This window comes from Pseudopodoces humilis, chromosome 1, assembly GCF_049639895.1.
Source record: "Pseudopodoces humilis isolate 2021_Gansu_Grassland_sample_001 chromosome 1, ASM4963989v1, whole genome shotgun sequence".
Lineage (NCBI taxonomy): Eukaryota > Metazoa > Chordata > Aves > Passeriformes > Paridae > Pseudopodoces > Pseudopodoces humilis.
Genome location: NC_142200.1, coordinates 128,559,714 through 128,586,214, shown reverse-complemented (window position 1 = coordinate 128,586,214; position 26,501 = coordinate 128,559,714). Strand labels below are relative to the sequence as shown.

At 34.9% G+C, this 26,501-nt stretch overlaps 1 protein-coding gene across 1 annotated transcript in view; it reads left to right on the top strand.

The window, feature by feature from the left end:
• The window catches only part of VPS50 (VPS50 subunit of EARP/GARPII complex), a 76,499-nt gene that overhangs the window by 30,021 nt on the left and 19,977 nt on the right, over positions 1-26,501 (top strand). The window contains exons 13-22 of the mRNA XM_005518801.3: positions 2,318-2,453; positions 7,016-7,113; positions 7,811-7,905; positions 8,530-8,628; positions 11,921-12,011; positions 13,514-13,690; positions 14,133-14,251; positions 15,680-15,786; positions 22,679-22,800; positions 25,964-26,044. Of these exons, the coding sequence (XP_005518858.2) occupies positions 2,318-2,453; positions 7,016-7,113; positions 7,811-7,905; positions 8,530-8,628; positions 11,921-12,011; positions 13,514-13,690; positions 14,133-14,251; positions 15,680-15,786; positions 22,679-22,800; positions 25,964-26,044 (1,125 nt within the window). The remainder of the gene's footprint in view (positions 1-2,317; positions 2,454-7,015; positions 7,114-7,810; positions 7,906-8,529; positions 8,629-11,920; positions 12,012-13,513; positions 13,691-14,132; positions 14,252-15,679; positions 15,787-22,678; positions 22,801-25,963; positions 26,045-26,501) is intronic.

Here is a 26,501-nt window from a genome sequence, read left to right as displayed (position 1 = left end):
GTCTTTTTAAAATTTTTTTATTGCTGCTCTTCTGAAATTTTTAAAGCTGATTGTCTCAAAGGTGCAGTGGTGCCTTTCTTTTTCCTAAATAATTTCTGTTATGGTAGCTATTTTTTGTTAATTTTTTATGCCAACTTTAAAAATTTTTATGAGAAAGCTTAAATTCTCTTTTCACTTATCTCCTGGGATCATGTAGCTGCCACTAGTAAACAACACATCTGCATTGTAAACCATTTCATTTTAAATAGGTGCCTCTTTGACTTAAAAAGCTTATATAATCTTAAGAGCCTTCAAAAGTGAGTGTGATAAGCAAAATAATTTATTTGGAATAATTGACTTTAGTATTCATGAGCATAATGAGTAGGTTTCTGGGTAGTTGGTATTTCCACTTAACTGAAATGAATTCTGGCTACAGAAAGCCAGCAGACCCTTATCTTTGTTCTCCGGACTGCAGTCCTTTCATGTTTCTGCTATAAGCCTTCAGAGTGTGGTTTTATTTTTGTTTCTTTGTTTCTGATGAACTTTTCTTCCAAGATTTTATTTTTATTTAGCTTTATATGTCTATAAGTCCTTAAGTTCATTTCTCATTTCTTGCAAATACTAATGATACTAAGCCTTTTTATTTACACTTACTATTACTGAGCTGCTTCTGACCAGCTCTAAAGTACAGGTTGTGTGTTGCTATTTATCCTTGTACTTGAGCATGTGGAAGGATCTTTCAGGTACTTGGAAGTACTACATTTTGTAATACACAGAAAGAGGGTGGCTTTAACTGCATGGTTACAAAATTATTACCTCATCATTTCTATTAGTTTTACTAATGCAAAGCCTTAATGAGATGCTGCTTAAGTTAATGTGACCCTGCAATGGCTGGTCTTCTGTACAAATAAGGTATCAAATTTTGGGACTTCATTGTACTGTGAATATTGCTGTAATTTCATTGAAATTTACTTTTTAAATTTTTCATGACTATCTTGGAAACTATTAGATATTTAGGGACAAGCTGCAGATGGGAAATCAGTGTTGGCTGTTACCTGTTGTAATGCATTTGTGAAATCAGGGTGCTGAATAAAATGAACTATCATAGCAATTAAATTTCTAACTCCCTGTGGAAAAAACAGTAGGTTTTGATCTTATTCATTCAGTTGTTGGGGAATAAATTGTTTAAGACAGAAATATGAGCCTTTCTCTTAGTTTAGGTCAAGTGAGAACCCTCTTCAGGCTGCCTATGCTGTTAAGCCAGGATGCCCTTTACATGTAAAGGGTTGTGGAGTACTTTAATTAAGCAAGGGAAGTAATATAAAATTGAAGTATTCCTTTTGAGGCAGAAACTCTGCTATGTGTTTCTAAAAATCTGTCAAAATGAACTCATCTTGCTTATTTCCATTGTGTAGGGGTAGTGAGGGACTGCAGTGGCTTTTTTCTTTGTTTTGTTTGCATCTTTTTGGAAGTCAGATACTGGATATTATAGTAATGTGAATCTTTTAAAAAAGAATAATGTTTTCAAAAATTCTTAGGCATTTATGAAAGTTAGTACATATGCACTCAGAGTCACTGTTTCACTGAGTGCTTCTTTCCTTAGCAACATGCTATGCTTTTACATATTTTCTCTTTTTGAATATTGTTGGAGCAGGGCAAAGATTGGCTGTTTCAGTCTCAAGTTTTGATTTTCCTTGTTCTAGTATAAGCTTAAAGAAATTCAGTTGTTTCTTTAGTTTAAATGGAGTTATCTTGGTATTTAGTAAGCAGTCCTTACTTCCTGTCCACCCGAAAGTCAATATGTCTTCAAGTATAGTGATTTCCACAAGCAAACTTTAGATTTTAGATACCAAAAGCCCCGGAATACAGTAAGAGCGACATTTCCTGATAAGTTAGTAGAGAAAATTGCTGAATCAGCAAGTTTGTTTGTTTTTAAGCTACTTCTTTAAAGATCATTCAACCCAATGGGGTGTTTGCCAGGAAGGCTTCTCTGTAGCACTGAGGTACAAAAGTCTGTGTCGTTGAACTGACGCTCAGGGGTGGCTGCATCCCTCTGATAGTGAGATGGCCTTACTTCGGTATCTGTGTCACTGTAAAATAAATGTAAGAGGTCGTTAGTATACAGGCCGATTGAGAAAATGAAAATAAGAGATGCTAACAAAAACACATTGTACTTTTGAACAGCATTTGATTAGTTGACCAAAAATCAGGAATCTGTCACTTCTTAAAATGCATTTGAAAATGAAACTGATGCATGCCAGCTCAGCTATATGAATTTGGTGCAGCAAAAAATGAACATGATTTTGAAGTTTCACGATGCTGTTTTGTTGTTCTGCAGCATATTACGTCAGACAGCTACATTCCATGCCTTGCTGATCTCTGCAAAGCCCTCTGGGAAGTCATGCTCAGTTACTACCGGACAATGCAGTGGCATGAGAACCATGACCAAGATGAGGCAGAAGTTGTGTCTTCTGGTAAGAAACTTCTGATATTTGGAAATACCTTTTCTTGTGCTCAAGTTATTAATTTATGTGTTGGTATCTTCGTGGTCTTGACTCAGTGCCTTCAGCATTTTTGCTGACAGTATGCAGTAAGGACTAAAGCACTCACTGGATTTTTTTACCCTTCAGTATAAGGTTAATTTTTTAATGAATATTTGTATGCACCAGCTTTGCACATATAAATTATTTTATTGTAAACAGTGCTTAGAGGAAATGTCCTTCCCCTATTTTGTGAAATCTTAAAAAAAAATAATATATTTTTTTTTTCAGTAAAAAAAATTGGTTTGGATTGCTGGAGCTGTTTTTTGGGTTGAAGCCATTGCTTGAGATGAAAGTTTTTATAGCTATATCAGATGTAAAATTAAGAGTTGAAATATTTGCTTTTGTGATGTGCTATGTGAAGAAAGATTCTAAAGTTTTGATTGAATTGCCCATTCTCAATAATATTTACATTTACAGTTTAAATAAGATAGTTACATTTTCTTCTCTTGTGTCCCTTTTGCTGTCTTTTTTCCAATGTAAAATCAAGCAGGTACCATAAATAACTTTCTTAATGGAAAAATGATCATAGTAGACTCCTAAGTCAGCCACATATGCTCTTATAAAACTAGTTCTCCCTTAGTGTCGTTATTTGTGATATCCTGAGGAAAGAAAATAATCTGCCTTCTACAGGAACCATTAAGCCTAATAAAGTGGTATATACAGTCAGATGCATAATTTTAAATGCACTGTTTTTAAATTCATGCCAGAGTGTTTTGGTATGTTTACTACTAACCTTCTGTCACCCAGTTTTTAATCTTCTGGAGATATTGCTTAGCTATAATGTACAACTGAAATATAGTGATCTACTGAATCACTTTTTCAAATGCCTCAGTAATGATAAAGCACGCAGAAGGGAATTTTACAAATAGAGTTTAATTTCAGAGGGACTATAAATATCTACTGGTTGTTTTTTTCCTAAAACTCATTGCTTATTCTACAGTAATCATTAAAACTGTACATGGAATTCTCATTTCATACTTATTGATTTCAAGACACAGTCAATGGCTGTGATACGTGATAAAGTCAAAGAGTAAAATTCCTGTAGAATGGGAATGTATGTCAGAGGGAACCAGTTCAGGAGATTATGATAAAGTTGTTCCTCAAATAAGCCACATAGACTGGAGCAGTAGATGTACCACTATGTGTGGCTTTTATAATTTTTGGAACTCATGGCTGTCCCAGTGTTGTCCCAGTTAATCTCAGCACTCTTAGAAAGTGCCTTAAATGTGGAAAGGGCCTCTTGATCTTCAGACACAACTATAGAAGTGAGAAGCTGGACTTGAAAGATGTTATTTGTAAAGCTCTATGTTTTTTTGTAGTGAAACTTACCCAAAAGAAGTCCTTGGAAAGACAGAATTAAGTATTTATATGTAGAACTTGTTTAGTCAAACTGAGGATAAAATTATTGAACTAAAATTATCAACATATCATGAAATGTTGCGTCATATTTAATGAGCTGATACTTAGTCTATGATTTTGTTGTTTGTACGGTAAACAGCAAATGGATGTAATATGGGGTTTCATCCTTCAAAATAAACTAATTACTGAAAAATTTTCCATTACACTGTTTGTTGTGCCCAGAGCATTGTTTATGTTTTTAGTAAAGAATCAAACAGAAAATGAGTTTTAAAGGGACCTAGACAGATAATTTTTGTCTTACCTGCTCAAAGCAAAGTGAACTTCGAAGTCACAGTGGTTTGTGTGAGGGCTTGTCTGGTTCAGCTGGATTTTCACATACCATGAAATTTACTGTGATGTTGACATAATTTACACGTATTCATAAGACAGAAGACCTGAAAGTGTGCGGCAAAATGATCACAATAGCATTTAAACTCCTGATTTCACAAGTGTAATTCTAGGGGTAGAAGTTAATAATAGCTCCAGTATCTGTAAAAGAGTCAAAGAAAAGCAAGAAGGAAATGATGCAGGATGTAAATTTGATTTCAACCATTTTAATTTTCAAAATGTTTCCTTTATAGTAGTGTTTAAATTTTGTGGAAGACTTGCTTAGTATTCAAAGAGTGAAGCTAGAAGACAGATTTGATTGAATCCTTTCTTTTTCCTTTCCTCTACTGAGCAAGGATTAAGCAAAAACCTTTTGTTATGACTGAAAGCTGCCTTTTTGAATTTTGAGAAATTCTGCAAAAACTGAAGAATTACTATATTTAAATCAGGCATCTAGAATAATAACTCCTGGATGGTTTTGAGCCTTATTTTTATGTGGAGTTATGAATATGTATGTGTCCTCTATCTGTTCCAAAATCCTCAATGCAAAATGTGTAAATGCTTGTGCAGTCCTTGATTTTCAAGGAAGTTATCCTAAATTTATGTGTTTGCATGTGTGAAATTAACTGCAGTGCAGTTCATTAAAAGACTGGAAACAAGACTTTGTAGCATGACCAGCCATAAACCAGGACCACTGGGAGAGTGACAGAGTGATAATATTCCATTGATTATTTGGTGAACAATAACATCTATATTGCAGTGTGTGTCCAACCATTCCTCCATGAATGGCAGTTCGTGAGTACAGGGACTGTGGTTTTAATCTAGAGAAAAGGACAAAGAGACTGGCTTGTTTAGCATTGGCTTCAGTCTGCAGAAGTTTAAAAGAGGGGAGGTTGCAGAAACACACGAAGACTCTGCTGTGGCTAACATGGCTAGTTTTGTTTCCTTGATAGTCTGGGAAAGGTTAAATCCACTTAGAGGTTTTCTGTTTATACAAATTGGATTCTTAGATTCTTTTTGTTTATGTTTCATTTAATCTTCAATGGAAGATCAGGAAAATGCATTTGTCAGAATTATTATTTTCAGATGATAAGCATATTTAGGTACAGTTACTAGATTTATGTAGGCAGTGGGTAATATTTGTTTCGTGATTTTTCTTTCATAAGGAAAATTTTTTGCATGCCCTGCAACAGTAAATATAGTATGGAATATGTTTAGGTCTTGTTTGCACATAAAACAGCCTTTTATCATCTCATTTTGAGTTATTAGGGTAAATTCTCAGTTAACCTGCAAAAGCAGTCTCAATGTCTTAACAGAGGAAAAAGTTGGACGCAGGTTTGCAGCCTTGAAAAATGAATATCCCTAATACAAACCCAAATTCCAGACTGTGTTTTATTAAATTTTTAATTTTGATGAGGAGTTACTCAGTTCAAAGTACTGGAACTTTTACGTTCTGGCTGGTTCTTATGCTTGTTCTGTGTTCTTGAGTTCCAGCTTTGTGGGCAGGCATTTTAACTCAACTGGCTTGCCAGTTGTTCTTGGTAGTGTTTGTATGTTCACTACTGTAATCTCTAGCTTACAGATAAAGCTTTCTCAGTGTTTGATAAAGTTCATAATTTAATAACATGTCCAGCCACACCTTATGGCTCCATCTGAAAGAAATCAAGTAAGGCCAGCATCCTTCTCAGTATTCATATTCCCCACATCTATTTTTTGTATTTAAATGGAGGTACAGATGTAGAAGATGTCATGTTTTTGTTGTTCCTGTTAAACCTATATAAACATTCTTATAATAGGCAGTAGTTCTTGTTCTGAGAAACATACTCTGAAAGGTTCAAAAGAGAAATCTGGTTGATGAAGAGAAGCACAATGTATATGACACTCTCCTTCTTACAAAGAGTCTGTCCTAGGACTGGGAGAATGAGGCACTGCTAAGTGCTATTTATAATTGGTGATTGTTACAGAAGGACACTGCTCACTTGACAGTGAGCACCGGATGATCTGAAGAAGATACAATCAAAACATGGTCAGACTGCTGTGCTCTATTGCTATTTTGATTTAATTGAATTGTCAGTGTCTGAAAGAAGTCATAATTCCTGTTAGTGGATGTTTTTTCTTTCATTCTTTTAAATATGTGGTAGTCCAGACAATGCTGTAGGGTCTGTTCTGCACACATCTCAAAAAGTTGATAAAAATCCTGTATCCAGCATCCCATTCCTTACTGGCCTCTAGTAAGATACTCACAATATTTACATGACACTCATCTAGACTGCAAGGTCTGGATTCAGGATGATGCATGACAAGGAAAGATCACTAACTTTGTTGATAAAAATTTCTTGATGCTGATGAATGGAGGACAGATGAATGTTGTTTATGTTTCTGGACTCTTCTTTGGTAGACAACAAAATGAAAAATTGCTCTTTCTCTAAGGGAGGTGAAATTGAGCGAGGAGTTTTTCTGGAAAAAGCTGTGAAGCCTAGCAATGAAGAACTGCAAGGGTCAGTCAGGATTAGCTCTCTGTGATCCTTGCAGTACATTAGTACCTAAGGAACACTACTGGGCCAGGTATTTAGTATGCAGGTGATGAAACTGTCCTGGTCTGCATTTGCATATAATGCTTATATGTACATTATTCGTTTCCATTCAAAGGTTTAGAGCAAAGTAGCTCTTCTGGAGTTTGCACAATCAATAGTAAGGAAATAGCTAAGGAAATGTGTAAGATCATTTTCAAAGCTTTTGGAAATATTTACGGTGCCTTTAACCTGAAGTTTCAGATGGCAACAATGTGATTGGAACTGAAGAGAACAGTTTTGACCGCAACTATGTGAAAAAGAAATTGGAGCACGGGCTTTCACGAATATGGCAGGTATGAGTTTTTAAATTTTGCTTCCCCCTAAGTATTCCCTTCCCTCTTCCACCTCTCTGATATTAATTATAGTTATACTTATACTAATGTTCTTAAAGAAATGTCTCCAGGTTTTTTTTTTTTAAAGTGATTTGTTTTGATTTGAATGTATCAAGACCACAAAAATATAGTTTCTGTGACTCAGTGGTTGCAATGCTTCCAAACTCAGTCAAGATACCAAACCACAGTAACAGGACTTTCAGTCTGATCCCATTTCCTTCAACCTGTGTGCTGCCACACAGGTTTTCTTCACATGTGCTTTTCTCTGTATACTGCTTTATATTTCTGGTGTAACCATAGTTATGGAGAACCTGGAGCCTTGTGAACCTGATTGATTTGATGGTATTCCTGGTGTGATTGCTGGGTCAGTTTGGTGTGCAGTGTCACCCAAAATTTATGATGAAAAGGCTGAGTTCTGTTTTTGCATTGACAATAAAGCATCTAGGGTAGACTATATCTGTGTTACAGAGTGCTAAAGAAACTGATTATAAAATTATTTTAAAGAAATTACCCATGTTACAGAAAATGAAATTCTATTCTAAATCTCAAAAGAAGAATTTATAAGTCCAAGCAACTAACAAGTGTTAATGGACCAGGCATCCAAGCCTTCACATTTTGTCTTTAGTGTATTAAGTGTACAAAAACTTGTGTTTTGTAGGATGTTCAATTGAAGGTGAAAACATATCTTCTGGGAACAGATCTGTCTAACTTCAAATACGATGACTTCATATTTGTACTTGATGTTATCAGCAGGTATGCTGGTGTGGTTGTAAGGATGCTTTTAATACATGTCCACAAACGAGCTCTGATAAGATAGCACTGTTGATTAAGGCTGCTATTGCATTTTGATGCCAATGTCATTCAAATGCACTGATAGCTTGAAAAGCAATTCTTCTATATATGAGAGTTTATGAGGATGTATTTAGGAGAGGTAGCTTTGAACTGCTTTGCTGCTTAAGTGTGATATGATTTCAGTATTGTCTCCTTTTAAGATATGTGCAGGTCTAGCAATTTTTATTCTAAGAGATTTTAAAGGGAGTCTGAGTCAAGCAGAAAAATACTGTGACACTGCCAACCTGTACAATACTGTATCTTTCTGTTTTGATTAAAAAATGGCAGATTGAGACTGTGAACTGACAGCTTGCCCTGTGTAGCGGGCTCTGAAAAATACATTTATTTTGCTTATGGCTCTTTGCCTCTGTGTATGGCACACAGTGATAGGATTTGAAGGAAAATGAGAACTTCTACGGAATGCAACCTTAACATTGCAATGTAACATTGGTGCTCTGCATTTATGAAGATACATCTACACTCACAGTTGGAACAGCAGTATTAAGAAATTAATAAATATGTCTAAACTTTGTTTTATTACTCTAGGCTGATGCAGGTTGGAGAAGAATTTTGTGGCAGTAAGTCTGAAGTTTTGCAGGAATCAATCAGAAAACAAAGTGTTAACTATTTCAAGACATATCACAGGTGAGACTATTATATGTGCAGTGGATGATTCTAATGAAATTTGTTATTGTTGGGTAAATGCTTTCCATAGGAATTCCACTGCATAATATATTCCTGTGTTGAGGCTGACAGGAGTGTATGTTTCCTGGTGAGAATAAGGCTCTGAACCTTGGAGAAAGGGAGAGGATAGAGTAGCCTTTGCTTCCACTGTGTTTGTGGAAAACCATAATTCTGTAGCAGCAAGCTAGATAAAGATGAACAACTTTTTAATGTGGAATTTCAGTAGTTTTTTAGGTTGTCTCTTGTCTCCTTGCATCCTGTGGAGCAACGCCTCTGAAGTCCATACTTTGTAGCAAAATTGTGCCTTCTTTTTCTATGCTATTGCCTAAGAAAAGTCATCATGTATGACTACAAAATGTTTTTTTCAATATGCAATTATCTTGCGTCAAGTAAGATATTTAGAACTGAGTCCATCCTTTTGAGTCATATTTTCATGGCTTGTTCGTTGGCAGGATCGAATTACATTTCAGTCAGCTCTGTTGTGATATCTGAGGCCAGTCACGTGTTGTCATGGGCAGTCATTCTCTGGACTCAGAAATGATATATGGCTATAACAGCATCAAGACTTACTTTTCTATTTGTTTGTTTTAGTAGCCTTGATTTTACAAATGTTTTGGTTTGGGTGATTGACAACTTTTTAATTCTAGCTGTCTAGCATTACATTCTCTGAGCGTAAAAACTAGGAGGATATGAGAAGTACAGCCTTCCGTGCTCTAGGAAACACCTACTTTCCTAGTCTTGATCTGTCCTCTTGTTTGGGAGCTGTCATACAACTAATACATCCAGAACCATTTGAAAAGTCTGAGGCTTTCTGCCTGAAATCCTTGAAGTATGAAAATTAGGGCATGAGAACATAAAACAGTGTGCAAATTCAGAAGATGAGAATGTGGTTTGGAATTTCTTCCAGCTTTGGTAGTTTGTAGCTAGGAATTCTTTCTGGACATTTCATGAAGACCTCAGTTCCACTTGTCTGAAAAACTTGAGCCATAATCAGATCCACATTATATCTTGTCAGCAGATGCCACCTATTTTTATTTCTTTAAATTTTTTCCGAATCCTGAACTGAATTTAATTAACTGATTTTGGTCTACCTAACCATCTTTTACTACACTTACTTATCACATAATGCCTTGTTGGGTTAAGTAAATATAATTTTGCGGTTTTGCTTATGTTTAACAGCTTATGGAATCATAGACTAATTTGCTGAATTATCTTTGAGTAAAATAAAGGTTAAGGAACATTGATGGCATATGTATAGAAATACTAATTTTTTGAAATAACTTGTGATTTTTTTAGATAATGTAATTCTTGCGAAAATAAAATGAAATATTTATTGACATGAATTGAATTATATTAAACCTTCTAATACTTTCTACATGTTTTATACTGCATGGGTATTGTGAAGATTAATTGGCTGATGTTTTCATCCTCAGAAGGAAAAACATAAAAAACCCCTGTCTCAGAGCTATATCCCCTACGTTGTTTTATATAAAAGCTTTAAGCATCTTGCCTTTTCAGATCAAGCTAATGTGGCTTTCACTTCTCTTGGGCATTTAATTGGAGGGGGAAAGAAAAAAGCAGGAGTGCTTTTAAGGATTCATTAGTACATGAAAGCTACACAGAGCTGAAATGCTTAGAGTCTAGAAGTAATCAGTTCTTTGTGTAATTTGACATGCGTGGCCTCCTGGGCAGTGTGGTGTTACAGAGAATGGCCAACAGAGAGAAAATATTGAAAGGAATTGGCTGTGTGATTCAAAAAGCATAGAAGAGAATATAGTACTAGAGCATACAGGAAGCCTTTTTTTTGGGTGCAAGTTGATTGTTCTGATAAATCAGAATGGGCTTTTGGCAAAGAGCATAGTAAGAGGATTTTTTAAATGCAATTTACTTTTTGTACTGATACACTTGTAAAAAGGTATGTCTGATCACTTAAGCTTTTCAGAGAATGAATGCATCAGGTCTTCATGTATTTCCCTTTCTAGATGAATATGCTGGTGAAAATTAAGAGCATTTGTTCAACTTCTCTGTCAGAGCCTTGGTTTCAGATTTGAAATGCTATAAAACCTGTTGTGTGGTTTTTAAGTGTTTTCTTTTCTATGACTCTTTCATCTTAGTCTCCCTCACAAACACTTCTAATTTCTAATGGTGGTTTTCACAGCATCTCTATCTGTTGTTTCTGCTGGCTTTACTGTGAGAAGATCTGCAAGCTATGGGTACTCAATGACCTGAAAATAGAACTTGAAGTCTATTTAACTGGTATTTAACTGGTGAATTTAAATAGACAAAGCAAACTAGTCACAACTCAACACATTACTTACTTCATCGTGGCAAGCAAAGTTTAATTGTAGTGGTGGTTGTAGTTCATTATTGAACTTGTGGTATTCCTAGAATATTTTATTGCCCAATTAGAAACTCAGTGCATCATTTACCTACTGTTAATTGTTAAAGAAAACAATATGGCCTATATTAAGAAGAAAAGATAGAGCAGTGTGATCCCAAAAAGCATTCATTGGTGCCTTTTCCTATAGACATAGGAGTCCTAAGACACCTGTTGGTGTCTTTTCTATTTGCCATTTATATGACAAATTTTGTTTCTTTAATAAAGCTGTTTCTGCTTATGACAGAGTGGAGGCATTTCTAGTGGCTAAAAACAACAGAAGAAATGCAGAGATGTAGTGGTTTCATTACTTTTCCTTATTACTGTATTGATACCAAAATAAAAATAAGCCATGAAGAAAATAAGAGATTAATAGCCATTTAAGTTTTTTCTTTGAAAAGCTGAGATGTCTGTAGAATATTAGTTCTTTCCACTTCCCTTTGCTCTGTGTTGGCTTCAATGTGTTTGAAAGAAGCATCTGTCTTACGTGGGCTCTCAGAAGCTGTTGTGCTGTTAGTGGAGTCTTCGTATATATTATATTGCTTTCTACAGTTTACAGAGGAAAAAGATCCAGTACTTCTGCATAATTATAGGTGTCCCTCTATAATTTGTAATGGTTTTGACTACAAAAATTAGTTTACAAATTTTGGCGAGAATGTCAAAGAATATCTTTCTCCAGAGATGTCATAAAAATACACTGCTTAGGTAGCCACAGCTTTTGAATGGTTTGTTGTTCAGAAGAATTGCTTAAATACTTGTTTTAAAGTGTAACTTTTTGTACAGTTTTAGAAGGAGCTTTTCACTGCAGAAGTGAAGTAATTGCCAACTTTTTAATTTACTCTTTCTGCCAATTAAGAGTATTCATTTGTGTTTCAGAACCCGTCTTGAAGAACTAAGAATGTTTTTGGAGAATGAGACCTGGGAACTTTGTCCTGTTAAATCAAGCTTTAGTATTTTGCAGCTTCATGTATGTTCTATAAATAAAATATACAAATGTATTAATACTTAAAGAATCATGGTGTTCTAAGAAGTAGTAGGATCCATGAACTACTGTCCAAATGTTTTTAATGGCTTCTAAAAGCTCCTCAGTTTTACTTCTTGATATTAGGAACGTAGGAGTCAAATGGATTTGGAATGTTTTTGAACACAGTAGTGTTTCTGTTTCAGGCAGGCACAGGTTTTTATGAAAGATGCTAGAGTTGTAAGCATAATGTTAGCCTTTATTTTTCATGTTTCAATGTACTGTGAATATATCTGTTTTTAATTTCTAAATCATTTGTCTGACAGTAAGATGCTAAAAGATGAGTGCCTAAAGTTAGTTGCATGAGCGCTCACTAGCTTGTACCAATTTGGCATCTGTTTCTGGAAACATAGGTCATACAGCCACATTTGGAAAGGAAAAATACTGCTCTTCTGTTGTGAAGTCCAACTGAAAGCAAGTAATTAGTGTACTCACCTTCTAATAATCTGAAGTGATTTTTTTTTGTTTTTTAGCATGTGGTGGATGAAATTAAATTGTTTTGTCAAATAAAACATGGTGCCTGTGATTAAAGCTATAGCTGAAGTTTAAAAGTGTTATAGCACAGCAGTGTTAAGGAAGATAATTTTGCAACTTCTGTGGAGTTAACTGTAGAAGGAAGCAATAGACTACTGGCTCATTAAAAGTACAGAGGGAAAGGAAGGGAGGCAGCATCCAGCAGCAAAAGAAATGAGATTATAAATCCATCCATACTACTGAAAGAACTGGAGCAGCAGAAAATGGCATAAAGTTACTGGTTTAGTTAAGCAAACAGAAATCCAACATTATAGTCCTTTTGGCTGCATGTGTTTTGATCTTTAAACCTTTAGTTAAATGTACATTTTGCCATTATGAATATCAATAGCTAGAGTTTAATAGATAAAAATTGTATGTCATCTGAGGTATGTTGTGTTTTTAGGAAAAAAAAAGTAAAAAAACATGCCTTTTCAGTCCTACTTGGTCCATACACTTACAAAAGTCTGTGCACTCACCTGGTGATCAGAAACTCTGAAGTGGGTTTGAGAAATAAAAAATTTTGACAACTTATAAAAATAAAATATCAACAAGAAAATTTCAACTTTAGTAAATTACTAGGTAACTTCTGTAGAGAAAACTGCATTTTTGGATAGAACTTAAGTATTTTTTTTAATCTCCTTATTTCTGTGAAATAAAAAACACAATTAGTTTTCACCTTGTTTTAGACAGTAAATACTTTCAGAATGCAGATATATTGCATGTTGTAGTAGAAAACTTTGAAAAGTACAAAGATCAGCAGTGTAAGGTTTCCACTTTCAAGGTAAACTTGAGCCAATGTGAAAAGCATGCTTAAATAAGCAGCGAACTTTGGCTGAAAGTTAATTGTCCAGAAGTGTTTATTGTTTATTTTTTATGGAACTGGAGTCATAATATTGAAAATGCCTGATTGAAACATAATTTATTTCTACTGATAGGAATTTAAGTTCTTGGAGCAGTCGCGTTCCCCATCAGTGTCACCAAGTAAACAGCCTGCCTCAGCAATTTCATCTACGGTAACGCTGTTTGAGCAGTACTGTAACGGAGGAAACCCCTTTGAAATTCAGGCTGACAGCAAAGATGATGAGACAGAAGACGTGTTGGCTTCCAATGGGGTATGGAGTGTTTCAGGAAAAGACCAAAAACCAAAAAAAACCCAAAAAATGCATATAGTGCTTTCAGTAAATGATGATTTATTTTGTGTGGCAGCGATGGCAAAGTGTCTTAGTACATCAATCTGTTACCTGCAGTACTGTGCTGCTTTGCTTTTAAAAGTGCCGGAAAACCAGACATGCTGTTTAAAGTTCAACTGTTTTGCACTGAATTAGTACTTTTTTTCCACTGAAGTCAAGTGTTCCTGAAGGTTAGCAAGACATGTTCCACCTAAATTATTATTTTCCAATTTTAAAGAACATTGTTGGTTGAAAGGTGACAAAGTTATTTGTATCCCAGTCAAGGTAAAAGCCGAAAAGTGACCAAAGTGCAACATTAAATGAGTGGCAATATGATAAGAAAAATAATGGTAGTCAATTTATTATTTTCTTTTTTTTTTGACAGTATGAATCAGATGAACAAGAAAAAAGTGCATATCAGGAGTATGATAGCGACAGTGATGTTCCTGAAGAGTTGAAAAGAGATTATGTGGATGAGCAGACAGGAGATGCCCCGATAAAAAGGTAAGTAGGCTGTGTGTGTCTTTGGTCTAATTCACATGCTTTTCATCTCAGTATTCTAATTAGTTCAGTTTCTATAATCTACAACAGTGGAATAATAATCAAATAAACATTACGCTGCTTGCATGTTTAGAAGGCTCAGTACTTAGATCTCCTGAATGGGGAGGAACATTGAACTGCTTATCATTATTGCAGGCAAAACCTGAAGAAAGGAGCATTTTGAAATCAGACAAAGGCTCCCTGAAGCAGGTAGTGGAAAACTGATTAGTAAGGTCCTTCTTTAGCAGCTGTTCTTTATATGTGTAATTTCTGTTGTGTCAAAAGCAGTTGCTTGCAGACAAATGCTTGGAATTTTGGGCTTCTGCAGAGCAGTAAACTTCTTGAGGTTAAGAAAAAAAATTAGATTCTTCCATAGCTTGAAGACAGTACTATTGAATTTTAATTTTTTTTTCTTTAATACACACATAGATATATATAAATTAATTTACATATTCTATTTTGATGTATATAAGAAAGTATCTTATTTATACATATTCTTCTAAAAAAGTTAACTTCGTATCCTTTAAAAAGATCTGGAAACAAATTTCTGTCTAGGACACTTAGATGTACATTCAGACTTTGTGAAGCAGGATAACTTTTTATGTAGGGTTTGCAGAACAACAAGAATGCCAGCACTTGGATCAAAGCAGAGTAGCAGAGTAATTATAAGATAACTCTTAGGATAAAATATTGTTAGCATGATTATTTCTATAAGATACATCATGTATACTGCCTCCTTTCAAAGAAGAGGAGGAGACATAGTTAAAATTTCCTTTATTGGAACAAACAAGAGTTGCTGTCCATAGGTTTGTGCTGTGAAATTGAAATGTTTGGAAGAATATAATTTTGAGATATGGCAGCTGGAAGAGGGTTTCTCTTACAGAAAATTAAAATGTGTCCAGTTGGACAAATATCATAGAGTCCAACTTCCTGCCTCTTTAGGACTAAAATGTATGAAAAATTTAATGACTTTCTTAGTTTCATCTTCCTCAAAATTTCTTCTATTTATACCTAGTAACTTCCAGCTGTAGCTGGACTGATCTGCCTGTTGTTTTGTTGTGACTTCTGTTGTTTTTATTCTCTTCATGAATTATGAATTTGAGTCAGAGTGATTAAAATGACTTTTGGGGCAAGACAGAGGCTGGCAGAACTCCAGGATTAGAATAAAAGTCAAAAATTCCATTCTGTAGCACAATTCTATGTAAATTAGGTCAGGATTCTTTCTTAAATATAAGAATCCACACCCAGTTGTGCTTTGACATAAATAAAATTCTGTACTGGAAGATATACTGTCATGTGAAAGAAGGGAGGAGGAATAACGTATTTTCCACTAAATTTTGTTTGTATGTCTTTGAATGTTTTCACATTTGCTGTATTTTGTTTTCTTTCAAGTGTTTCTCGAGAAACTCTGAAGAGCAGAAAGAGATCAGATTATAACCTCAATAAAGTGAATGCACCTATTCTAACCAACACTACACTGAATGTAATAAGGCTTGTTGGTATGTAAAATAATTGTAATTTTTATATGTTTTTGATTTTTGTGCAAATTTATGGATTATAGCAAATATGTTCAATGATATTTAAAGCCCTGAAAAATATACCTAGTTGGGCTCTATTTTTACTCTTTGAAATAAAATAGAAATAAAGCACCAAACAAATGTTTTAATTAAATAGGCAAATTTGCTTGTATCTTGTGAGGTATTTTTACCTGTAAAATTAATCTGCATGTGTATGTGGGTTTTAACCTATAGTGATAGTTTATTTGTCTGAATGTGTTAGAAGAGTGGAGATAGCAAGCAAAAAGATTAATGCTCGATGTTGCTGATGTGTTTTATGAAATGATTTATTTTAAAGTAGAAGTTTTAAAAAAAAAGTTGCAAAAGAAAGAGCTTTGAAACTAGGGTAATTGTTACATTTCATTATTCAAATTCTTGCACTCAGAACTGCTTTTACTGCATAGCAATCAACTAGAAGAAAAAAGCTCTCTCATACATCCTAGTAATCCCTAGGGAGTTTAGGGAATCTCTTTCCATGGAGGTCATTAAGACATAACTGGATGGGCTGCTGAGCAGCCTCGTGTCTTTAGACCTCTGAGCAGGAGGTTGCACTAGGCCACTTCTTGAGGGCTTTTCTTGCCAAACTTTGCTATGAAAACACTGCCCTCCAATTCTAGATGTGGTGGGATTGATTTTTCGTGATCATGCCTTATGTGTGATGATCTAGATAATTGTACTATAGCAATTTTCTGCTACTGACTTCTGTTTTATCCATAGAGAAGGGGAACTAACTGCCTAAATTTATCTGAGTAGAGAAGAGAGAGGAATTCTGTATGTGTTGCATTAATGAGATTTGCTATCAAAGTCTGAAAATTATTGTTGCACTGCAGAGCAAACCTTTTCAAAAAAGGTTATTCCAACACCTGGTTAGCACTTTTTGCTATCTTTGAGGGCAGCATGAAGTCAGAAAAAATTTTCTAAATTTTTTTTGCAGGTTTGCTAAAACCCTTTTTTTCCTTGAGCATTTACCATATAGACCTGAAATGAGAGCTCATTCTGTCATGACTTTTCTGGCATTCATCTGTGACTTAGGTTGGAGAGATTTGTTTGCTGCTTTCTGCTATAAGGTTTTGCTCTAAGAAAATTGAGGATTGAATCTAGAAACTAGTCATGGTACTTCCATGCAAACTCTAGCCTCTGTCCCTGCCATAAAACGCTTTATCAGTAGGTGAAGCAATAGTTCTGGTTTTCCAAATTTACATAAGGAGTCCTATTTGGGATTATGTCAATAACCCCAAAATTATATGTTATTTTAAAAGCTCACATAATATGCTTCTTTCTCCTTCAGGAATTATTATTAATTTTCAAACTTTCTGCTGTTTTGGGGTGTTTTATATAATTTTGGTTATGAGTGGTAGTAGTGCTATTTGAAACATGGAATTGGAAAGGGACCTCCTGCCAGGAGGAAGATGTCATTTAGTACTGCCTATAAATATGCTTGTTTTGAGCTCCAGCTTAAAAATACTTCTGTTCCCACCACTCTTCTAATAGGAATTCTATTTCAGAAGCCTTGTCAGCCTACAGAATAATAATAAAAAAATCCTCCTATTTTCTGCTGACTTGATCTTATTATAAGAGACATTTTGAGTTTTAGCAGATCATTTTGTTTTTTGATGCATACTGCTCTGCTGTTTTTACAGGAAGTGATCCTATTTATTATCAGTCTTTGATTTGTTAAACAGTGTGCCAAGATTTCTAGTATCCTTTGTATTTATCCACCAGAAACTTCAATTTGCTGCTCTTGTTGTAGTCTTACCAAAATCATGTGCAATACTTTGGATGAGATCTTCCTGCATTGTCTAATTCTTATATCATTGCATCATGGTCCTAAGTTCTTTCAGTTTTGCACCTCTTTTGATTTCTTACAGCTTCCTTGCACTGGCAATGTGTAATGACCTTGTGCAGCCAGCAGATCCTTCACTTCCCCATCTTTTTCTAAGAGATAAGCTGCTAGCTTATAGTAGAAAGATGCATGTTTTTTAATTAATTGTCCCCTAAATGCATGGATTTACAATTTGTGCTACTGAATTTCATCCAATTCTTGTAACAATAATCATCAAGTACTCCTATATATTATGTCAGTCCTTTTCTGTTTTGATGGTGCCTCTTTATTTTTTTCTATTTTTTATTTTTATTTTTCTATTGTCACTCTTATTTTTGTGCCAGAGTAATTAATGAAAATATTAGAGATGGCTGATTGCTGAGAACTCCGCGGGTAGCTTTTTTATTTTTTTTTCCTTTTTAACACACTCTAGCTTCATTTATTGTGTTTATGTGCAATATTGTTAAATTAATAATTTCACCAAATCCCAGATAGATGAAATGTACTGTGTCCGTTTTGTAGAAAATAATGTACCTTAGTCTGGTACACTTCACTTCTGTTAGATCCATCATTTATCTTAATTTTGCCTCCGTATTTCTGTTTCTGTCATTTCCATACTTGCTTCAAAACAATCTGAAATTCTGCATCTGAAAAATTAAATCAGTAGTTATGCTTCAGTAGTTATTTGGATTTCTACTTTCCCTCTTTAATATGTTTTTCTTTGCTGTTTTTCAGTCATAGTGATGAAGATACAGATTTAAGCTGCCTAATCAAGTAACAGAAATAATTGCCTTACTTTTTAGGAAGGTAGTAGTGCCCATTGTGTCATACTGAATGCGTATGACATTGTTTCTTAACCATTTTGAACTATTTTGATGTGCTGTATGCTTTGTGTGGAGGCTAAATTAATAATAAAAAATGTAGCTTAATATTTATAAATTAACATTGAGTTGCTAATGTATAATTGAAGTGGGAGCCAATACAATTGTTTGAATTTCAAGTGAACAGTTCAATTTATCAGAGATCTCTCACATTAATTAACTAAGGTAATTAGTTCTCTTTCTAGTATAAAGTAGCCATTAGACTAATTTCTATGGTTAATTTTTCCTATCAAGCCATTGCATGTTGACTTAAAACGTAAAGGAGGAATAAACCTGTGTTAAATTTGTATGGAATATTTTAACTAAGCACTATATATCCACAAGAATAATTAATCACTATGCCATTGTATATATTGATTCAGTGATCTCTTAATTAATATCATTCTTACCTAAGAAATAGTTTAGTGGGTATTTCTTATTGATGGGTTTTAATGCTTCTTTGGCCTTATTTTTGGTTGTGTTAAGAATGGGTTTTGAGGACAAATTCTTAAATTTTGTTTGCTTTAAACCCCATTATCTTTACAGAAAATAATAATAGTGATGACAAGCCTCACAGCAGAAGTCGTTAGCTGAAGTGATTGGTCACATAACCTTGAACCTCATGTGACTTAAAAAAAGCTTAAATCACACTTAAGTCTTTCAAAATGATTTAGCTACAACAGACTTTACACTTTTTCCTTCAAACTGGTGTTTTAGCTCTTCATGTATGTCTTCCTTTCACCATTCCTTTTTCCTGGTCACCTGGGTCAGGAATTCCCTAGGGATGGTCTTGTCAATGAAGACTGATGCACAGAAGGCATGCTGCCCTGCTTCCTTCATGCAGGATACCGAACTCCACAGTCTCATTGTCACTGTAGCCAAGGCTATCCCCAACCTTCACACCTCTAAAAACGCCTTCCTTGTTCATTAGTATAAGTATTAGTATTAGTATTAGTATAAGCAATGCACCATTCCTCATTGGTATCTTCCACCATCTCTGTCATGAAGTTGTCAGTGCTTTACTGTTTGTGCTTTGCTGTTTTGTTCTTCTAGCAGATGTCAGGATGACTGAAGTCCCCTGTGTGAACCAGGGCCTGTGACCATGAGGCTGCTTCTATTTGTCTGTTAAAAGACTCCATCCACTTCCTTCTTCACATCAGGTTGCCTGTAGCAAACACCCCTGACAGTGTCACCCTTACTAGTCTTCCCTGTTAACCTAAGCTTCACTTAAGCTCTTGACTGACTCATCATCCACAGCAAGACAGAACTTGATACACTCCACGTGTTGCCTCACATACACGGCAACTCCACCACTGTTCTTTCCAGGTCTGTCTTTCCTAAACAGCATGTCATGACATCTTCATGTCACACAAGCTATCCCAACATAGCTCTGTAAACTGCAATGAGATCAAAGCCCTGTGACTGCATACACATCTCCAGTTCCTCGTGTTTGTTCCCTGTGCTGCATGCAGTGGTATACAGGCACTTCATAGAGGTATTTGAGCGTGTCAGTATTGCAGTGGGAGTGCAAGAGGATGTCCCATATTCCTGTCTTATAGTCATGTCTTTGGCTGCTTGTACCTGCTGGAGGTACTCCCACTTAAACCTTATTTTGCTGCATGCATGGTCACTGTAACTCTCTCCTTACTCCATCTTTCCTAGTTTAAATCAGTTTACCAGGTTGGCCTGGCAAAGATTTATTGGCAAAGATTTGTCTGTACTAATTTGTGAGGTGCGTTAGTTTTCTATAGATTAGTCTGATAAAGAATGCTTTCTACTTGCTATCCTTAAGGACAGAAGGAGTTCTGCAAGCAATACAAACTTGGCAAATGTTCAGCAGTTTAAGCTATCTAGAGCCTCTAGGAATTCAAGCTACTTTTGGTTGCTGAAACTTTAAGTGTTGTTTTCAGGTATTTCTGGAAGTTTCTATTTTGGTATGGCTTTGGAGTGTGTTTGTGCTGTTTGGAAATGTTCTTATATATCCCTTTTTAACCCAAAACAGTACCTTCAGGGCAAGTAGATAATATATAGATATTAAAAATTGGTGTCGTGTTACAGCAACAAAGAGGAAATGTTCTTGGAACACTTTTTTTGTCAAGATGCTGAGTGATGTAGTAATAGAGAAATGTTCTTGGCGCTGGAAGATTTTTATAGGGACAGTACTTGGGAAGTATACAGTGCATAGCCCTTTGGAAAAGCATAAGACACTGGCCGAGAGATTACCTTCAGTATTCATGTCAGCTGCACAGATACTTGGAAGTCTTAACTGTCCAGAATGTGACTCATCACTCACATTGTGTTTGGGCTGCAGGCAAGTTTAAAAATATATTTATCATAGAGTAAGTGGAAAAAGTCAGTCTGTCCAATACAGAATATTGGGATAGTACAGATAAAGGTGACACTTGCTTTAATTTGGGTACCAGTAACATCTTTTCACAAACATCCAAAAATTTCCACATTGGACTGTTTATTTGATTTTCCCTTTTAGAAGACAAACGGATTTTTTTAAGTCCACTTTTCAGCTTATTCTTAATGCTATGGGTCAAAACATTAATAATTAAGTAGTCTAGAGTTAACAAATGGGCTAAACTGACAAATACTAATTTTTACAACCTGTGTCATCTCTAGAAATAACAAAACATCTGCTTGCTTGTCTTAGCAAACAGGGGTATAGTCAGGTAGTATTCAGTAAGGAGTCTAAATTAGATAGAAACCTGGAAGGTAGCAATGTCAGGCTATTGCTTGGTTCTTACTCTAGTGCTCTACCATTTTTTCAGATATGTAGCTGTATCATGAATTTTTCAACTTAGTTATCTTTGCCGACCTGCACAATTACTTGCTTGAAAATTCAAATAACTACCCCATTATTAAAAACTAGCTTGTGTTTCTTCGTTACCCAGTTTCTCTGATTAAACCAATATTTTCTCTGTTTATTAGTAAATTGCTTTTCTGGGCACAGTATTAGCTTGAAGATGAGTGTTGCTGACTACAGGAAAAAGAAATTGTTTTAGCACCTTCCTGTAATTTTTCTAACCTATCACATCTGAACATGTCTGGAATGTGACAATTTGTGAAATGACCTGCTGTATCCTGCATGCTGGGTTAGACTGCATTTGTGTTTTAGTTTAAAAATTGCTGTCTAACTCATACTGTAATAACCAAAAGTTTGTTATATGTTATGTTTTTTAGCACAATAAAAGGGCAAGCAGGATGCAATTTTTGAGACAGCCAGCAGGAAGTGTGGGATCTCTGCAATATCAAGAGTTTGCATTAAGTGTGCTTCTTTTATGATCCAATGAAGAGCCATGTCCTATGCTGGAAAACAAAAATAACTGAAAACTGTAGGCCCTGCAAACTAGGTCTGTAGGGAAAAATCCCTTTTGGACTCCGAATCCTAAGATCAGTTTGATTCAGATAACATATAAATGAAGATCCTGAGGCTGGGGTTGCTTTTTTCCCAAGTGCAGTATGTTACAACAGAGAATAGGAAGGGAGAGAAGGAATTACTTTTCTCCCTGGATGTGCCAGGGTACTGACATCCTCCTTTACTCATAGTCTGTCCCCCTGGAAACATTTCAAATTTAAAACTATTTGGGATTCTTACCACAGGATAGAAAGGAAGGAGAGCTGATAATGCTGTATGACTGATGTGAAGCACATAATTCCTAGAATTGTTGGGTAAAATCCAATCTTGGACATACCATTTTTATACTGTGTTTTTCTATTGCTTGAAAAATATCCATATGTGCATATATAAACACACTAAAGCATAAAATCTTCAGTGGCTCTGTATAGCATTTGCCAGAGACTGCTTTAGCAGATTATTATTTTTTAGCTAAATGAAGCTGAAACTTGTAGAGGATCCAGAGAGTTGTATGTTTTGAATTTGATACCATAAAACCAAGAACGGTTGAAGACATTTTGATAGGGATTAACATGTACGTTTTGAGAAGTCTTGAAACAATTGTGGTGTCTTAAGTCATCATTTTAGCTCTGTTTTTAAACCTTTCCAATCTGTAAATTATTATTAAGTTGTTGTTAATAAATGTTGAAGGCTACATAATCCACTTGGTAGAGCTGGCTTTGAGTTTGTCCAAACTGTTTTTGTAGCAATTGTGCTGTAGAAACTGATGTTCTGTATTTAATTTTTAAGGGAAATACATGCAGATGATGAATATTCTGAAACCTATTGCATTTGATGTGATCCACTTCATGTCCCAGCTCTTTGATTACTATCTGTATGCAGTCTATACATTTTTTGGCCGAAATGACATGGTAGGTAGAAGCATTTTTAATTTTCAAGTATCACTGTACACAGAGAATGGAAATACAGAGGAGATCTTTGCTTAAAATACTGCCTAATATATAATTCCCAGAAAAACTAGCAGCAATAGAATGGATTTGAATGTAGGAGTAAGAAAAGGCTGATTAGATCAGCAATAAGGGAGAAAGGTACTGGGAGCATTATTGTCAGTGAGATATTAATCATATTACGTTTTGAATAGACAGATTCTGTTCTTCTTTCCAGCACTATTGAAAAGGAGGAAAGACAATGTGAATTACCTAGAAGTAGTGGTAGAAAGTGGATAGCAGAGGAGCCTGCAGAAGGAGGGTGGTTTGAGCCTAGACAGTATAAAGTGGTTGAATTTTTCTATATGTATTTCTCTAGTTTACATAAGAACAGCAAATGTCGGAAAAAGGGGCCGTGCAAGTTAAATAGTAACTCAAGGTTAAGAAGTTTGAAAGACACTTACTCATATCTAGTATTCTGCTTTCAGACTAGTTGCATCAATGAAAAAAACATTCTTTGAGTGATCTTGTAGTTGAAAAAAATCCTTGTTGGCAATGTCTTTACATAACATAGATCAACTTTCAATAGAATTGTCTTAATAGCTGCATGTAAAAACAATTTTCTCCTGTTTTAGCCCCTAAATTACTCCACAAGTAACAGTGTTGAGGGGTTCCAAATACATCGTCATGTGTTGGCAAATTGTAATGAATTTTCAGGCTCAACATGTGGTTCTAAAAAGCTTTGAACTGTTCTATTTGGCAGGACAAATGTATTTACAGTTTGTGTTTACAAGATGGGCAGAGGTTTTTTTTTCTTTTTGTTGGGTGTTTTTGTTTTGTTTTGTTTGTGGTTTGATTTGGGGCTTTTTGGTTTGTTCTGTTAAGATAATTGATTTCCATTGGCTTAGTTGCTCTGATACTCAAATTGTGCTGCATTTATTGTTATTTTTTTGCACCTCCTGTTTTATATTTCTAAAGCCCATACCAACTTCCTCACTCTGTGCTTCTAACAGAGAACAGCACAGTGCTAGGCAGGTAAACATTACAGCAGATGGGTGGTAAAATTTTGATGTTTTTGTAGTGTGTCTAGTATTTGTTTTGACATGAGAAGCACAATGCTTACAAGGGTTTATTATTGTAATAAAACCTCTTGTAATGCTGCTTAAATGTCCTCACTCCCCATAGTGTTTCTAAACCTTTAGAAAGTAGAGATAGGTGATGGTATGTGATTCAGACCACTCAGCAACACAGAGTTCCTGTTTTGTTTAGAAAATAATGTCAAATGAGATTCCTTAAATGTTTGGAATTATTTGTGAATTTTGTGGTTACTTTGTATATGTGAGTACACACATAAGGAGAGTTCATTGCCAGCTCAGTGAAAACCAGGGATTTAAAATACACATCAAGTTCTATGTCCATTCATGATGCTGTCATTGCTCTTTCCAGACCTTGTTCGAATCATTATCCTGTGTAACTGGTATTTAGCTTTCTTCACTGCCAAAAATCAAATGCTGTTGTAACCAGAATTGCTTTCAAAACATTTTTTATTTGTGGGATGCAAATTAAGCCTGCCTTAACTCAAATTATGGAGCAAGAAAAAATTAAAAGGATTGCCTGTATTTAATATCCACTCACTAAAATTTAAGACATTAATGAGCATGGCACAAAATAGTTTTCCTTAGCAAAAACAAATTGAGGTTAGGTTTCTTTTTTTTTTTTGACTGGACATTGCACTAATTTGTAAACTTACTTATTTTAATAACTATAGGAGGTTATTATAAGAGGTAATTACTATAAGAGATTAATGGTAAGAGGTATAATTGGTAATGAATAGAATTACTCTGCAAATTGTTTAATACTCTGCTTACTAGGCTTACTAGATCACTAATTTATGGGATTTCAAAATCTATAGTTCTGCAAATAGAAATAGCAAAATTTGTATAAATTGAGTCAGATGTACTGATGAGTGAAATGTTCATGGTGAAGCCATGAGGTTTTGTTCTTGTGGACATGTCTCCTAGATCAAGTTTTAGATTTCATCAGACTGTACTTCAAGTGGGAATTCAATCCAGATGTAAATTGTCATTTAATATATAGAAGGATTGGGGCAGATGGGCATTTTAAATCAGAAACTTAAGATGCACTAAATGGAGACCTAAATTATGCTTATTTGTATTGAAAATGAGAGGAGGAGGTTGCATAAACACAAATACTTCCCTCCCTGATTCAGCCCACTGAAAGGAAGTCTAATAATGCAGTAATAATTCAACAGTACCCTAAATATAGTTCAGCAAATTGCCTTTTGGTGTGAATCACATACCAGAACTGTATTCAAATCCTTCCAGGTTGTTGACTGAAATGTGTGTTTCTTACATGTCCTGTTTCCAATTTCTTTGTTGTGTTAGTTTATTGGGGGGGTTTATTTACAGTAGAAGATAAGAAGTTACAATAATTATGCATGTCAAATCAGACTCTCAGCTGGTATAACCCATTGCACTTAGCAGGAAATTAGTGTAGATATATGTATATAATTAAATACATATATATAGAGTAGGTATATACATAATTCTTTATCCCAGCTGAGCATCTGCCCCATACACTCCTGAGCCATGAACATGAAGATGGCACATTTCTGAGGTAGATCTTTGTAGGCATTAAGTAATAATGACTTTTTATAAAGATCAGTGGTTATAATTTTTACATATGCAAGATATATATTTGATAATTACAAGAGATTTTATAGCTAGAAAGGAGTGAAAACCATTTGACTTGGTGTGGTGTGAATGCAAGGCTTGGAGGCGGTGTTGTGGGGCACCATTCCAGGCTCATCAGCCATACAAGAAAATCTAGAGTCCTGCAGTTAAATACAGAATTATAACAGTAAAAGATACTGGATGTTTTACTGGTATGAATGATACACTGTCATCTTCATGAAAGATACTTAGGTAATTCTTTGCACCAGTGCAGTGTTGAGTGCTGTGACCTATGTTGATTTTCTTTTCATTTTATATGGTTGTGATTATGTGTGAAAATTTTAATGTAAGTAAGTTGTAGATAGTCTTTGCAAGCTCAAGTTTTGCTGTGTAATTTTGAAGTTTAAACCAATGAGATTTCCTTTCCCAACTTAAGTAGAATGTATTTCTTCCAGTTTGAATCAACAGGACTGGGCCTCAGTAGCAGCAGATTACGCACCACACTGAACAGAATCCAGGAGAGTCTGATTGATCTGGTAAGTACCTGGATTTTGTTAATGCTCAGTGGGATAGAGGTCTGTGTACAACATTCAGAAATTATATTTCATCACAGCTTTTTTGATTTTTTTTCTCTTTTCACATTCAGTATCTAATAACAAATGCTTAGTTTCATGACATAGACGTCATTATTATATGAAATCAGTTGTTTCTAATGTACAGCAAAACAAATGAAATAGGTTTTGGTAGACATTAACAGTGAAATTCTGTATTTAAATATTCTATTATGGTTCATGTAATAAAGAGAGATATTCAGTATTACCCTTACTAAGAGACTTTTTATTAAAAAAAAAATAAATAGGTGACTGACTCATTTTTCCTCAGTAAAAGAACAGCAAAACAGTAGGCTATCCTGAAGATTATTCACCTTTCAGGATAATAGAGGTTGTATACAAGACCTTCCTTAATTTTGGGGAACTTTCCTGATGTATTTTT